At 38.6% G+C, this 16,284-nt stretch overlaps 1 protein-coding gene across 3 annotated transcripts in view; it reads right to left on the minus strand.

Moving 5' to 3' along the window:
- The window catches only part of GTF2E2 (general transcription factor IIE subunit 2), a 74,729-nt gene that overhangs the window by 37,092 nt on the left and 21,353 nt on the right, over nt 1-16,284 (minus strand). For 2 of the 3 annotated variants that reach the window (XM_019921397.3, XM_019921398.3), the window contains exons 3-4: nt 15,950-16,041; nt 9,696-9,803 (exon numbers count right to left, since the gene is read on the minus strand). In XM_019921397.3, coding sequence (XP_019776956.1) covers nt 9,696-9,803; nt 15,950-16,041 — 200 coding nt within the window. The remainder of the gene's footprint in view (nt 1-9,695; nt 9,804-15,949; nt 16,042-16,284) is intronic. The other variant, XM_019921400.3, reaches the window with a different exon arrangement.

Genomic DNA, 16,284 nt, shown 5'->3' on the forward strand with positions numbered 1-16,284 from the left:
CTAAAAGTATCCTGTGGATATCAAAAGATCTAAAACACCGGACATCCAGGATCCAAAACAACAGGTAGAAACCAGCATGGTGCTCATTTTTTATAAAAGAAACTGTTTATTATTTATATAGATTCTTTGGATGAGAAAGAAACAACTTTATTACAACTGCTTTGAAGAACGCTGTACCCATATTCTTTCGGAAGACAAAAGAGGTAAGGATCAATAAAACACATATTAACATCACTAGACAAAGTGAAATGGGTACTGCCTACCCCACCCTCAAAGTATAGTTTATCACATATTGGGATTATAATGTGAGAAACATTACAGTGGGATGAAAATACCAATATTCAGTCTTCTCCACATGGTATCAAATGGCACTAGCAGCTGTGGAAGGAACTGAAAAGGACCAGACTAGTGCGCATAAGAAATTTACCTATAACATTGTCAGCTGAGATTGAAACTGAGTAGGAATGCAGAAATTACTGAATATAATTATGTTTCTAGTCAGTCCTGTTGTATAGTTAGTATCAGAAGGAAAGCCCTTCAAGAAAGAGCAACCCTATTAATTTTCTTCTACAGCTGCCAGCCTGATCCTGAAAGGATAAAAAGAAGAAGCAGAAAGAAGGAAGGAAGGAGAATAGAATAATAATTAAAATAAACTTTACCTAATGTGGGTAGTCCATGAAATTTCAAGATTAGCTAAAGCATCAAAATTTAAATGTGGACCTACGTAGATATACTGACTTAGATGTTGTCTTACTGCTTGTCTGGGAGACGCTTTGTTTAAGACAATTTGTGGAAAGTATTTTAAGAGAAAAATTGTTGTTAAGGAGAATAGTGCCTTCTAACTACATAGCATATACTTAGGTTTTCTAGTAGTAAGTGAAAGGAGAAGGAGCTAGGAAAAATAAGTTTGAAATTCGCTGAAGGAGACTGAACTTGGATAAGCTGGGAAGTTTTCGAGCCTTTGTCGATATAGGAAAAAAAGACTTTGATTTAGAAATTCCTATGTCAAAAATTACCCTAATAATGCTGTTTCTGTGTGTCATATCTGATGTCATATCTCTGTGGAACCATATTGGTGGATATACTCTTGTTGAAAAGTTGAAACAATAATTTTGAGAGGACATTCAACATAGGACAATACAAGGCTTTAGGGAAGAAGGCGGAAGAGTAAGACGCGGAGATCACCTTCCTCCCCACAGATACACCAGAAATACATCTACACGTGGAACAACTCCTACAGAACACCTACTGAAGGCTGGCAGAAGACCTCAGACCTCCCAAAAGGCAAGAAACTCCCCACATACCTGGGTAGGGCAAAAGAAAAAAGAATAAACAGAGACAAAAGAATAGGGACGGCACCTGCACCAGTGGGAGGGAGCTGTGAAGGAGGAAAAGTGTCCACACACTAGGAAGCCCCTTCGCGGGCGGAGACTGCGGGAGGCGGAGGGGGGAGCTTCGAAGCCGCGGAGGAGTGCACAGCAACGGGTGCGGAGGGCAAAGCGGGGAGATTCCCGCACAGAGGATCGGTGCCGACCGGCACTCACCAGCCCGAGAGGCTTGTCTGCTCACCCGCCGGGGCGGGCGGGGCTGCGAGCTGAGGCTCTGAGGCTCGGGTTTCGGTTTCGGAAGGAGCGCAGGCAGAGGACTGGGGTTGGCGGCTTGAACATAGCCTGAAAGGGTTAGTGCACCACAGCTAGCCGGGAGGGAGTCCGGGGAAAAGTCTGCACCTGCCGAAGAGGCAGGAGACTTTTCCTTCCCTCTTTGTTTCCTGGGGCGTGAGGAGAGGGGTTTAAGAACGCTGCTTAAAGGAACTCCAGAGACGGGCGCGAGCCGCGGCTAAAAGCGCGAACCCCAGAGACGGGCGCGAGCCGCGGCTGAAAGCGCGGACCCCAGAGACGGGCGCGAGCCGCGGCTGAAAGCGCGGACCCCAGAGACGGGCGCGAGCCGCGGCTGAAAGCGCGGAATCCAGAGACGGGCGCGAGCCGCGGCTGAAAGCGCGGACTCCAGAGACGGGCGCGAGCCGCGGCTGAAAGCGCGGAATCCAGAGACGGGCGCAAATCGCGGCTAAAAGCGCGGACCCCAGAGGCGGGCGGGAGACGTTAAGGCTGCTGCTGCCGCCACCAAGGGGCCTGTGTGCGAGCACAGGTCACTCTCCACACCCCTCTTCCGCGGAGCCTGTGCAGCCCGCCACTGCCAGGTTCCCGGGATCCAGGGACAACTTCCCCGGGAGAACGCACAGCGCGCCTCAGGCTGGTGCAAAGTCACGCCGGCCTTTGCCACCGCAGGCCCGCCCCGCACTCCGTGCCCCTCCCTCCGCGCCGGCCTGAGTGCGCCAGAGCCCCCGAATCAGCGGCTCTTTTAACCCCATCCTGTCTGAGCAAAAAACAGACGCCCTCCAGCGACCTACACGCAGTGGCAGGGCCAAATCCAAAGCTGAGCCCTGGGAGCTGTGAGAACAAAGAAGAGAAAGGGAAATCTCTCCCAGCAGCCTCAGAAGCAGCGGATTAAAGCTCCACAATCAACTTGATATACCCTGCATCTGTGGAATACCTGAATAGACAACCAATCATCCCAAATTAAGGAAGTGGACTTTAGGAGCAAGATCTATGATTTTTTCCCTTTTCCTCTTTTTGTGAATGTGTATGTGTATGCTTCTGTGTGAGATCTTGTCTGTATAGTCTTGCTTCCACCATTTGTCCTAGGGTTCTATCCGTCCATGTTTGTTTTTTTTTTTAATTTTTTTTCTCTTAATAATTAATTTTAATAACGTTATTATATTTACCTTCGTTCTTTCTTTCTTTCTTTCTTTCTTTCCTTCCTTCCCTCCTTTAGACAACGAATCATCCCAAATTGAGGAGGTGGTCTCTGACAGCAAGATTTATGATTTTTCCCCATTTACCTCTTTTAGTGAGGGTGTATGTGTATGCTTCTGTGTAAGATTTTGTCAGTATAGCTTTGCTTCCAACATTTGTCCTAAGGTTCTATCCGTCCCTTTTTTTTTCTTCTAAATAAGAATTTTTTAACTCAATAACTTTATTATACTTTATTTTATTTTTACTGTATCTTCTTTCTTTCTGTCTTTTTTCCTTCTTTCCCTCCTTCCTTCCTCCCTCCCTCCTTTCTTTCCTTCTTGCCTTCTTTCCTTCTTTGCTTCTTTCTTTCTTCCTTCCTTCCTTCCTACCCTCCTTTCCTTCTTTCTTTCCTCATACTTCTACTAATTCCCTCTACTTTTTCTCCCTTTTATCCTGAGCCGTGTGGATGAAAAGCTCTTGGTGCTCCAGCCAGGAGGCAGGGCTCTGCCTCTGAGGTAGGAGAGCCAACTTCAGGACACTGGTCAACAAGAGACCTCCCAGCTCCACATAATATCAAACGGCGAAAATCTCCCAGAGACCTCCATCTTAACACCAGCACCCAGCTTCACTCAACGACCAGCAAGCCACAGTGCTGGAAAACCTATGCCAAACAACTAGCAAAACAGGAACACAACCCCACCCATTAGCAGAGAGGCTGCCTAAAATCATAATAAGGCCACAGACACCCCAAAACACACCACCAGACGTGAACCTGCCCACTAGAGAGACAAGATCCAGCCTCATCCACCACAACACAGGCACTAGTCCCCTCCACCAGGAAGCTTACAAAACCCACTGAACCAACCTTAGCCACTGGAGACAGACATCAAAAACAGGAGGAACTACGAACCTGCAGCCTGCAAAAAGGAGACCCCAAACACAGTAAGATAAGCAAAATGAGAAGACAGAAAAACACACAGCAGATAAAGGAGCAAGATAAAAATGCACCAGACCTAACAAATGAAGAGGAAATAGGCAGTCTACCTGAAAAAGAATTCAGAATAACGATAGTAAGGTTGATCTGAAATCTTGGAGATAGAATGGACAATAGAATGGACAAAATGCAAGAATCAGTTAACAAGGACCTAGAAGAACTAAAGATGAAACAAGCAACGATGAACAACACAATAAATGAAATTAAAAGTACTCTAGATGGGATCAATAGCAGAATAACTGAGGCAGAAGAACGGATAAGTGACCAGGAAGATAAAATAGTGGAAATAACTACTGCAGAGCAGAATAAAGAAAAAGGAATGAAAAGAACTGAGGACAGTCTCAGAGACCTCTGGGACAACATTAAACGCACCAACATTCGAATTATAGGGGTTCCAGAAGAAGAAGAGAAAAAGAAAGGGACTGAGAAAATATTTGAAGAGATTATAGTTGAAAACTTCCCTAATATGGGAAAGGAAATAGTTAATCAAGTCCAGGAAGCACAGAGAGTCCCATACAGGATAAATACAAGGAGAAATACGCCAAGACACATATTAATCAAACTGTCAAAAATTAAATACAAAGAAAGCATATTAAAAGCAGCAAGGGAAAAACAACAAATAACACATAAGGGAATCCCCATAAGGTTAACAGCTGATCTCTCAGCAGAAACCCTACAAGCCAGAAGGGAGTGGCAGGACATACTGAAAGTGATGAAGGAGAAAAACCTGCAGCCAAGACTACTCTACCCAGCAAGGATCTCATTCAGATTTGATGGAGAAATTAAAACCTTTACAGACAAGCAAAAGCTGAGAGAGTTCAGCACCACCAAACCAGCTTTACAACAAATGCTAAAGGATCTTCTCTAGGCAAGAAACACAAGAGAAGGAAAAGACCTATAATAACAAACCCAAAACAATTTAGAAAATGGGAATAGGAACATACATATCGATAATTACCTTAAATGTAAATGGACTAAATGCTCCCACCAAAAGACACAGATTAGCTGAATGGATACAAAAACAAGACCCTTATATATGCTGTCTACAAGAGACCCACTTCAGACCTAGAGACACATACAGACTGAAAGTAAGGGGATGGAAAAAGATATTCCATGCAAATGGAAACCAAAAGAAAGCTGGAGTAGCAATTCTCATATCAGACAAAATAGACTTTAAAATAAGGACTATTAAAAGAGACAAAGAAGGACACTACATAATGATCAAGGGATCGATCCAAGAAGAAGATACAACAATTGTAAATATTTATGCACCCAACATAGGAGCACCTCAATACATAAGGCAAATACTAACAGCCATAAAAGGGGAAATCGACAGTAACACATTCATAGTAGGGGACTTAAACACCCCACTTTCACCCATGGACAGATCATCCAAAATGAAAATAAATAAGGAAACACAAGCTTTAAATGATACATTAAACAAGATGGACTTAATTGATATTTATAGGACACTCCATCCAAAAACAACAGAATACACATTTTTCTCAAGTGCTCATGGAACATTCTCCAGGATAGATCATATCTTAGGTCACAAATCAAGCCTTGGTAAATTTAAGAAAACTGAAATTGTATCAAGTATCTTTTCTGACCACAAGGCCATGAGACTAGATATCAATTACAGGAAAAGATCTGTAAAAAATACAAACACATGGAGGCTAAACAATACACTACTTAATAATGAAGTGATCACTGAAGAATTCAAAGAGGAAATCAAAAAATACCTAGAAACAAATGACAATGGAGACACAACGACCCAAAACCTGTGGGATGCAGCAAAAGCAGTTCTAAGGGGGAAGTTTATAGCAATACAAGCCCACCTTAAGAAGCAGGAAACATCTCGAATAAACAACCTAACCTTGCACCTCAAGCAATTAGAGAAAGAAGAACAAAAAAACCCCAAAGCTAGCAGAAGGAAAGAAATCATAAAAATCAGATCAGAAATAAATGAAAAAGAAATGAAGGAAACAATAGCAAAGATCAATAAAACTAAAAGCTGGTTCTTTGAGAAGATAAACAAAATAGATAAACCACTAGCCAGACTCATCAAGAAAAAAAGGGAGAAGACTCAAATCAATAGAATTAAAAATGAAAAAGGAGAGGTAACAACTGACACTGCAGAAATAAAAGAGATCATGAGAGATTACTACAAGTAACTCTATGCCAATAAAATGGACAATCTGGAAGAAATGGACAAATTCTTAGAAATGCACAACCTGCCAAGACTGAATCAGGAAGAAATAGAAAATATGAACAGACCAATCACAAGCACTGAAATTGAAACTGTGATTAAAAATCTTCCAACAAAGAAAAGCCCAGGACCAGATGGCTTCACAGGCGAATTCTATCAAACATTTAGAGAAGAGCTAACACCTATCCTTCTCAAACTCTTCCAAAATACAGCAGAGGGAGGAACACTCCCAAACTCCTTCTACGAGGCCACCATCACCTTGATACCAAAACCAGACAAGGATGTCACAAAGAAAGAAAACTACAGGCCAATATCACTGATGAACATAGATGCAAAAATCCTCAACAAAATACTAGCAAACAGAATCCAACAGCACATTAAAAGGATCATACACCATGATCAAGTGGGGTTTATTCCAGGAATGCAAGGATTCTTCAATATACGCAAATCTATCAATGTGATAAACCATATTAACAAATTGAAGGAGAAAAACCATATGATCATCTCAATAGATGCAGAGAAAGCTTTTGACAAAATTCAACACCCATTTATGATAAAAACCCTGCAGAAAGTAGGCATAGAGGGAACTTTCCTCAACATAATAAAGGCCATATATGACAAGCCCACAGCAAACATCATCCTCAATGGTGAAAAACTGAAAGCATTTCCACTAAGATCAGGAACAAGACAAGGTTGCCCACTCTCACCACTCTTATTCAACATAGTTTTGGAAGTTTTAGCCACAGCAGTCAGAGAAGAAAAGGAAATAAAAGGAATCCAAATCGGAAAAGAAGAAGTAAAGCTGTCACTGTTTGCAGATGACATGATCCTATACATAGAGAACCCTAAAGATGCTACCAGAAAACTACTAGAGCTAATCAATGAATTTGGTAAAGTGGCAGGATACAAAATTAATGCACAGAAATCTCTGGCATTCCTATATACTAATGATGAAAAATCTGAAAGTGAAATCAAGAAAACACTCCCATTTACCATTGCAACAAAAAGAATAAAATATCTAGGAATAAACCTACCTAAGGAGACAAAAGACCTGTATGCAGAAAATTATAAGACACTGATGAAAGAAATTAAAGATGATACAAATAGATGGAGAGATATACCATGTTCTTGGATTGGAAGAATCAACATTGTGGAAATGACTCTACTACCCAAAGCAATCTACAGATTCAATGCAATCCCTATCAAACTACCACTGGCATTTTTCACAGAAATAGAACAAAAAATTTTGCAATTTGTATGGAAACACAAAAGACCCCGAATAGCCAAAGCAATCTTGAGAACGAAAGAAGGAACTGGAGGAATCAGGCTCCCTGACTTCAGACTATACTAGAAAGCTACAGTTATCAAGACAGTATGGTACTGGCACAAAAACAGAAAGATAGATCAATGGAACAGGATAGAAAGCCCAGAGATAAACCCATGCACATATGGACACCTTATCTTTGATAAAGGTGGCAGTAATGTACAGTGGAGAAAGGACAGCCTCTTCAATAAGTGGTGCTGGGAAAACTGGACAGGTACATGTAAAAGTATGAGATTAGATCACTCCCTAACACCATACAGAAAAATAAGCTCAAAATGGATTAAAGACCTAAATGTAAGGCCAGAAACTATCAAACTCTTAGAGGAAAACATAGGCAGAACACTCTATGACATAAATCACAGCAAGATCCTTTCTGACCCACCTCCTAGAGTAATGGAAATAGAAACAAAAATAAACAAATGGGACCTAATGAAACTTCAAAGCTTTTGCACAGCAAAGGAAACCATAAACAAGACCAAAAGACAACCCTCAGAATGGGAGAAAATATTTGCAAATGAAGCAACCGACAAAGGATTAATCTCCAAAATTTACAAACAGCTCATGCAGCTCAATAACAAGAAAACAAACAACCCAATCCAAAAATGGGCAGAAGACCTAAATAGACATTTCTCCAAAGAAGATATACAGACTACCAACAAACACATGAAAGAATGCTCAACATCACTAATCATTAGAGAAATGCAAATCAAAACTACAATGAGATATCATCTCACACCAGTCAGAATGGCCATCATCAAAAAATCTAGAAACAATAAATGCTGGAGAGGGTGTGGAGAAAAGGGAACACTCGTGCACTGCTGGTGGGAATGTGAATTGGTTCAGCCACTATGGAGAACAGTATGGAGGTTCCTTAAAAAACTACAAATAGAACTACCATATGACCCAGCAATCCCACTACTGGGCATATACCCTGAGAAAACCAAAATTCAAAAAGAGTCATGTACCAAAATGTTCATTGCAGCTCTATTTACAATAGCCCGGAGATGGAAACAACCTAAGTGCCCATCATCGGATGAATGGATAAAGAAGATGTAGCACATATATACAATGGAATATTACTCAGCCATAAAAAGAAACGAAACTGAGCTATTTGTAATGAGGTGGATAGACCTAGAGTCTGTCATACAGAGTGAAGTAAGTCAGAAAGAAAAAGACAAATACCGTATGCTAACACATATATATGGAATTTAAGAAAAAAAATGTCATGAAGAACCTAGGGGTAAAGCAGGAATAAAGACGCAGACCTCCTAGAGAACGGACTTGAGGTTATGGGGAGGGGGAAGGGTGAGCTGTGACAGGGCGAGAGAGAGTCATGGGCATATACACACTAACAAACGTAGTAAGGTAGATAGCTAGTGGGAAGCAGCCGCATGGCACAGGGATATTGGCTCGGTGCTTTGTGACAGCCTGGAGGGGTGGGATAGGGAGGGTGGGAGGTAGGGAGACGCAAGAGGGAAGACATATGGGAACATATGTTTATGTATGACTGATTCACTTTGTTATAAAGCAGAAACTAACACACCATTGTAAAGCAATTATACCCCAATAAAGATGTTAAAAAAAATTAAAAAAAAAATTTAAATGTGGATTACCACTATTTGTATATCACTAATATAATGAGCTACAACGATACTAACTGGTTCATTTTACATTAGTAAAATCAAGAACAATATTTGCTCAATAAAATAAATTAAATTCTATTTTAGGAAGTTTACATTTGGTCTTTAGAATCAGCACTGGTCCTAGAAAGTTGTCTTATTAAATTGTCATTTCATACTTAAACAGAAAAGAGACAAATATCTCAACTTTTAAAGTGCTACTCATTTCCAAATTAGCGTGGTCACTGATGGTTGGGGATTCCTTTTCTTCCAATGTTGTGTGGAACATATTACAATGTTCATGATTATTTTTCCAAGTAATTTGCTAGAGGCAGTAACATCACTATCAAATCATAATAGCAGTAGCGGTATAACAAGTATCTTGCTTAACAAAATATCTTGCTTTCCCTATAATACCTCATGCTTTAAATGTCCTAAAATATAGAAACAATACAACCTGCCAACATGTACACTTTAAATTCAGCAATTCAAAATAAGCATCAATTATTCTGTAAAAAGTTAAAAACTGGTACAATGACTGACTTCTTTATAACCTTTATGCTAAAGTCTTTGACATTTTTAAATAGGTACATAAGGTTATATGAAAATAAGTCAATCTCAAAATGTGTATGTTTAAAGAACAAAAACCCTATACCAATTCTTTTAAGAAAAAGCAAAAATTATCATATCTCAGTATATGAAAACCCTAGTTAGAGCAATTTTTTTTTTTTTTACAATAATTTAAGCCTATTCTTACCTCAGTCATTAGCCATTGTTTCTGCTTGAGTCCAATATCTAAATGTTGTGTTTCATCCAAAATTTCTTCTAAAGTAAGAGGATGTGTATCTCCTCGCTGATGCCGTGTCTATTGTGGCAAGAAACTGTTATTAGAAGACAGGTTTTTTTAATGATTTTTTTTGGGGGGTGGGGGGCACGCTGTGCAACTTGTGGGATTTTAGTTCCCTGACCAGGGATTGAACCCAGGCCCTCAGCAGTGAAAGCACAGAGTCTTAACCACTGGGCTGCGAGGGAATTCCCTGGAAGACAGTTTTAAAATGCTAGATGCGGGCTTCCCTGGTGGCGCAGTGGTTCAGAGTCCGCCTGCCCATGCAGGGGACACGGGTTCGTGCCCCGGTCCAGGAAGATCCCACATGCCGTGGAGTGGTTGGGCCCGTGAGCCATGGCCGCTGAGCCTGCGCGTCCAGAGCCTGTGCTCCGCAACGGGAGAGGCCGCAACAGTAGGAGGCCCGCGTACCGCCAAAAAAAAAAAAAAAAAGGTAAAATGCTAGATGCATTAAATAATAGTTACCAGTAAATTAATCTTTTCAGGAATGCGGAATGTGTATTATTTAAGGCAGTACAATTACAGTGATGAAGAGAATGGACTATAAAATCAGACAGAACTGGGCTTCCCTGGTGGCACAGTGGTTCAGAGTCCGCCTGCCAATGCAGGGGACACGGGTTCGTGCCCCGGTCCAGGAGGATCCCACATGCCGCGGAGCGGCTGGGCCCGTGAGCCATGGCTGCTAAGCCTGAGCGTCTGGAGCCTGTGCTCCACAACGGGAGAGGCCACAACAGTGAGAGTCCCACGTACCACAAAAAAAAAAAAAAAAAAAAAATCAGACAGAACCAAGTTCAAACTTGTAGCTATATAAAATCAAATGACAAACTGAGAAAAAAAATTTGCAATTCATATCACAAAGAGTTAGCCTTCCTAATATTTTAACAGGTCCAAAAACTCAACAAGAAAATGACCCAAGACAGGAACACAAAAAGCACAAAAAAAGAGATACAAATGACCTTAGACATATGAAAAGATACTCAACTTCCACTAAGGTATTTCTTATCACACCGGCAAAATTCCATGCTTGACAACTCTACTGGTAAGGCTGTAAGGAAACAGGCCCTCTCACACACTGCTGGTAAGAATGCAAATTGATACAACTCCTACAGAGGGAATTCGGCAATATAAATGCATTGAAACCCCTGACCCAACAAGTCGGCTTCTAGGAATTTACCTTACAGATAAACCACAATGTAGAAAAGCAGCATTATTGTAAAAGGAAAATCAGAAACATTAGTTTTATTAAGACATACTATTAGAACTATTACAACACTAAGTTGTATTTGAAAAAACTCAAGTGGCCATCAATAGAGGACTGATTAAATAAACTACAGCACATCTATGCTACTATACAGATGTTAAAAAAAAGAAAATACAGAGGTTCTCTATGTGCTAATTTGGAAAGATGTACCAGGACAAACTATTAAGTTAAAAAACATATGTAGGGCCTTCCCTGGTGGCGCAGTGGTTGGGAGTCTGCCTGCCAATGCAGGAGACACGGGTTCGAACCCTGGTCTGGGAAGATCCCACATGCTGCGGAGAGGCTGGGCCCGTGAGCCACAACTACTGAGCCTGCGCATCTGGAGCCTGTGCTCCGCAATGGGAGAGGCCGCGACAGTGAGAGGCCCGCGCACAGCGATAAAGAGTGGCCCCCGCTCGCCGCAGCTGGAGAAGGCCCTCGCACGGAAACGAAGACCCAACACAGCCAAAAATAAATTAATTAAAAAAAAAAAAGAAAGAAAAAACATATGTAAGTGGCACAGTGGTGTACGTCAGAATCACCTGAAGGAAGGGCTTATGAAAACACAGACTGCTGAGCTGCACTCCCAGAGTTTCAGATCAGTAGATCTAGGAAGGGGCCCAAGAATTTGCACTTCTTACAAATTCCCAGGAGATGCTGATGCCATTGGTTGGAGAATGACACATTGAGAACCAATGAGCTAGGCTAAACCAAACTAACCAAATTTTTCAACATGATTTTTTACATAACTGAGATACAACCACATAAAGGGATAACAGTGAGATCAAGAGAAAAATCATTCCATCAAAAACAAAGTGCACAACTGATTTGTCATCTTAGAACTAGAGCAGTGTCTCATATGGACCTAACGGTATCTCTTGAACCTTCTCCATATAATTTCTACATAATTCTCATCGAGCAATTAAAGAGCTCTTCCATCAGTAAATGAATAAACTATGAGGAGTATTTTGTGTTGCCTTTTTCCTTTCTTTCTGAGTTCTTGGTTTTATCAGCTCTTCAAAAAGGGTACACAAGGAGCAGCTGAAGACTTTCAAACAATCAGTTTACAGATCATCTTCCGAATGTACTCTTTCCCTTTCAAAACAGGCCTGGCCCCTTTTTACAAAAAAAAAAAAAAAAGGGATAACTCTCACCTCCACCCAGAATTTAGACTGCAATACCTGGAGGTATATTAAACTCCAGGGACTCAACCAAAAGGGCAAGTCAAAAGAATATTGTTTTGGGGAAGCCTTCATAAATGATAAATTGAGGTATCAAACTATCCACTATAGACGGGGCTTCTTGTCTCTTCCAGTCCTAAATATTTTTCTAGGAGTTAAAAATAGGATATTTTGCCCTTGCTATGACATTCTAAATTCTGATGAATTACAGTTTGTGGGCAATTGAGAGCTGTTCCCTGTAAACAATTCTGTCTCTTCCATCCCCACACACCCTACCTCCATGCCATACTGTCCAAGAATGCATCACTCTTAGGGGAGAATCTCCAAATAAAGGGAACATGGTAAGAAGTATCTAATGATAAATACAGGTTTTTTCAGGTATTTTCATATAAGTAATTCTCTTCAGCAATTCTCAAAAATCCATTCCTTGAATATTTATTAGCCTGAAGAAAACGCACATTTAAAGAACTGAAGCAGTATCAATAAAGGAGGCTGATTCTTTCAAATATAACAAATACTTTCTTGGACTACCAAAATGTTCAAAGCATGCTACCTAAAACCCATGGACAAAAACCACACAGGAACTTACATTGAGTTTGCATTATTCAATGTGGTAGTTAAAACCTACTTTATCAAATCATATCATGAAATTTTCATTCTAATTAGTCAATTCTCATTATGCTTTAAATATTTAATATTTCTACCTCCTATTAAAAAAATAAGTCATAGCTAGCTGTAAAACCAATTCATTTTTAGCAATAGGTATACTTCTCCTTCATTAATCACCCCAAGATAAAATTTACAGTTATTTTTGAATCATTCCCTTTTATTTATATCTAAAAGCTGAATATCAGAGATGGAAGATACAAGCACACACATTTAGAAAAGGAATAACACACTGTTTAACACATCCTTGCTTAATAAACATTTGATTATTTATAATGATGCAATGTTACATGATGGTAGACTGTGTATTTATTTTTTACATTATATAAAAATGGAAAAATTCATTCTTTTTGATCCTTATAATTTTAATCTCAACTACCTTAGTAGTATCTGTTAGTATTCATTCCATACTATATTTCTCAGTGACTTTTATATTACTTAAAATATGATAAAAAATAAGTTTGGTATATCTGGTTGGTCTGACAATGGAGACTAGCTTTGTTAACCAGAAAATAATTTCCATAAGCTGAGTATGCTAAACCTTCAACCTGACAGTTCTGGCAAAAATATATTTATACACCTAAGATAAAAGTATTTCATCAAAAAAAATTGCACTGGAAAGGTGTGTTGAAACTAGTATTTTTATTTTGTCAATTGCTTCTGAATATATCAGATTAACCAAAGTACCGATATGGGGAAGAAGAGGAAGCTGATATAATTAGACATTTACTGAGTCTTGGTAAAACCTTTTTGATACATTTCCTAGAAACTAAGTAGATGGTTTAGGACCAGGTAACAAATCCTCTGGCAAGCTAGGTGATTCCCATTCTTTTGCTTTCAACAAAACTGAAGAAGGACCTAACAGAAGTGTCAACTGATAATTGGAAGGTTTTGCTATCACAAAATTAGAATGAACTTATTTATATGAACATTTATTTCTCAGCACTTAAACCTACAAGATCTCAAAATAAGACAGGAAATTGGTGCCAAATTCTGTTTCATTCTATCAGTAAATAATATATTATCTCCAGACACAAGAACCACTGGAGAGATAAGACAGCTCCATTTATTTCATTAAAAATGGATTTCTGTTGCATAATTATTACATACAAAGTGAATTTTAATCAAAATTTTAATATATTTATGTTATTCTAATCAACTATGTGGTAACAGTAATTACAATGATGGCTCAAACCAGAAAATATTTACAGCCTTATGGTTACAGGGAAAACATCCCTAATTTAAATTTATATACATATTATTGTGACAAAGGAGTTTGACAGATGATCAATAGAAGATTTCCAAACACTAAAATACATAACATTAGGATAAAATTCAGTGGGAGTAACGAACTGACATACAAGTTGAAAGGAAAATAATTAAAATTTCCAACCACTAAAGTTTGTTTTCGTATTTTTAAAAAATGGCATTTAGATTCCCTTAGATAAATTTAAGAGTGCTGTATTTTACTGAAATATTACAATATGCCAGAAATTGCATCCTGTGTCACTATTTAGACTTTTGTTATAACATAAATAGACTCACAGACATAGAAAACAAACTTATGGTTACCAAAGGGGGAAGGGAGGGGTGTGAGGAGTTTGGGATCAACAGCTACACACTACTATATATAAAATAGATAAGCAAGGATCTACTGTATAGCACAGGAAACTATATTCAATATCTTGTAATAACCTATAATGGAAAAGAATCTGAAAAAGAATATACATATATGTATACCTGAAACACTTTGCTATACACCTGAAACTAACACATTGTAAATCAACTATACTTCAATTTAAAAAAAACCTTTTGCTGAAAAATTACACTTATCAATTTAAATATGTGCAAAGGGACACAAAGTTTTTCAAAATTGTTTCAGGGAACATATGAGTAAAAATTTGAAGATCGTTGTCATAGATTAACAAAGCAGTAAGGGTCTCTAGATAAATGAAAACTGTTTTTAGCAGAGTAGCAAAAACATGACATTAAATGTCAGTCTCCCTCAAAAGACTGACAGCCTCGAGGGCATACATTTCGTCTGAGTATTCATACCATTCGTGCCGTAACTGCAGATAGTAGGTTTTAGTATTGCTTACCATGTGGGGGAATGGATGGATGGAATGAAAGGTAAATGCCTAAGTGTCAGAGTATATTATTTGATAATGGGAAATTGTAAACTAACACATTTCTACCCGAAATCAAATACAAACCACAGATTTCAGATATAGCTAGACAGACACCAGGTCTCTTAAATTACGAAAGAAAAGACTTCACATAAAATTTGATTTATATACTAAGGAATAGCTGAAATTTGAAATAATAACAAATACAGTACTTTCTTTGACTTTTTTCCAAGAGATACAACTAGTAACTAAATGGGAATAAGAGTTTGGCAGACAAGGGGGGTAAATCTGAAATCACTTAGCCATTTTAGCTATAAATGAAATTTCACTTTCATAAATTAAGTTAGGGTTCAGAATCCTTAGTAAAGTCAAAATGTCATACCATCAAAACTTCAAAATTTACTTCAAGAAATACTAAATCTCTCATCAAACATTAAACTCCAATTCTTTTGTGAGTCAAAGTTTTTCCGAGACACTCAGTAATTCTCAAATTTTCTCCTTCAAGATGTAGAAAAGCCACCATCTGCCTGAACTATGTAGCTTTTTACTTCTCACATCAATGGAAGTAATATCCTGTAAATCGTTCACATTTTCTCACTGGTTTGGTCAGCAGCTATTGACTAATTAAGAGGTGACTGTATCTACTGCATGAGCACAATTTTATGAAATGAAATGGTGGGCTTAAATTGTGTACTTGAACTAATGTAATGTAAATCAAATACACTTAGATGACTCACTGCAATGCTAACTTGATATAATGTAAAAGGCTTCAGGCAGTAAATTTTTTTTTTTTTTTTAGTTTTGAGGTATAATGGGCATAACATAAACAACAAATATTGAAACATACAATTTGATAAATTTTGACATGTATATACAAATTTACTTCTGAAAATACCAATCCCCTACTTCCACCAAAAGTCAACAGAATTTCTGTTAGCTGAGAAAAGTACTTACCTTCATGTAATTCACAATCTTAGCAAGAACACCAAACTTATATCCAGAGCTTCCTGATAGAGCTTTCAAGTTAAATGATCCATTGTTATGATCTGAAAATGAGGTTCAAAAAGCAATTATAACATTTTCATATTAGATGTGATTACTGACTTTTAAGCAACTAAGATGATTTTAACTCTGGTAAAATATTTGTTTTGGAGTCTTCCTATCTAGTAAATTCTACCCTATAAAATTTTGGTGACAAATTCAAAATCTGCATGCATAATAACTATTTTCTCACCAAGGATGGAAGCAAAGTATAAATAATTCAAAGGCATTAAAATACATTTCTTTTA

The sequence above is a fragment of the Tursiops truncatus genome, chromosome 21, assembly GCF_011762595.2.
Source record: "Tursiops truncatus isolate mTurTru1 chromosome 21, mTurTru1.mat.Y, whole genome shotgun sequence".
NCBI lineage: Eukaryota > Metazoa > Chordata > Mammalia > Artiodactyla > Delphinidae > Tursiops > Tursiops truncatus.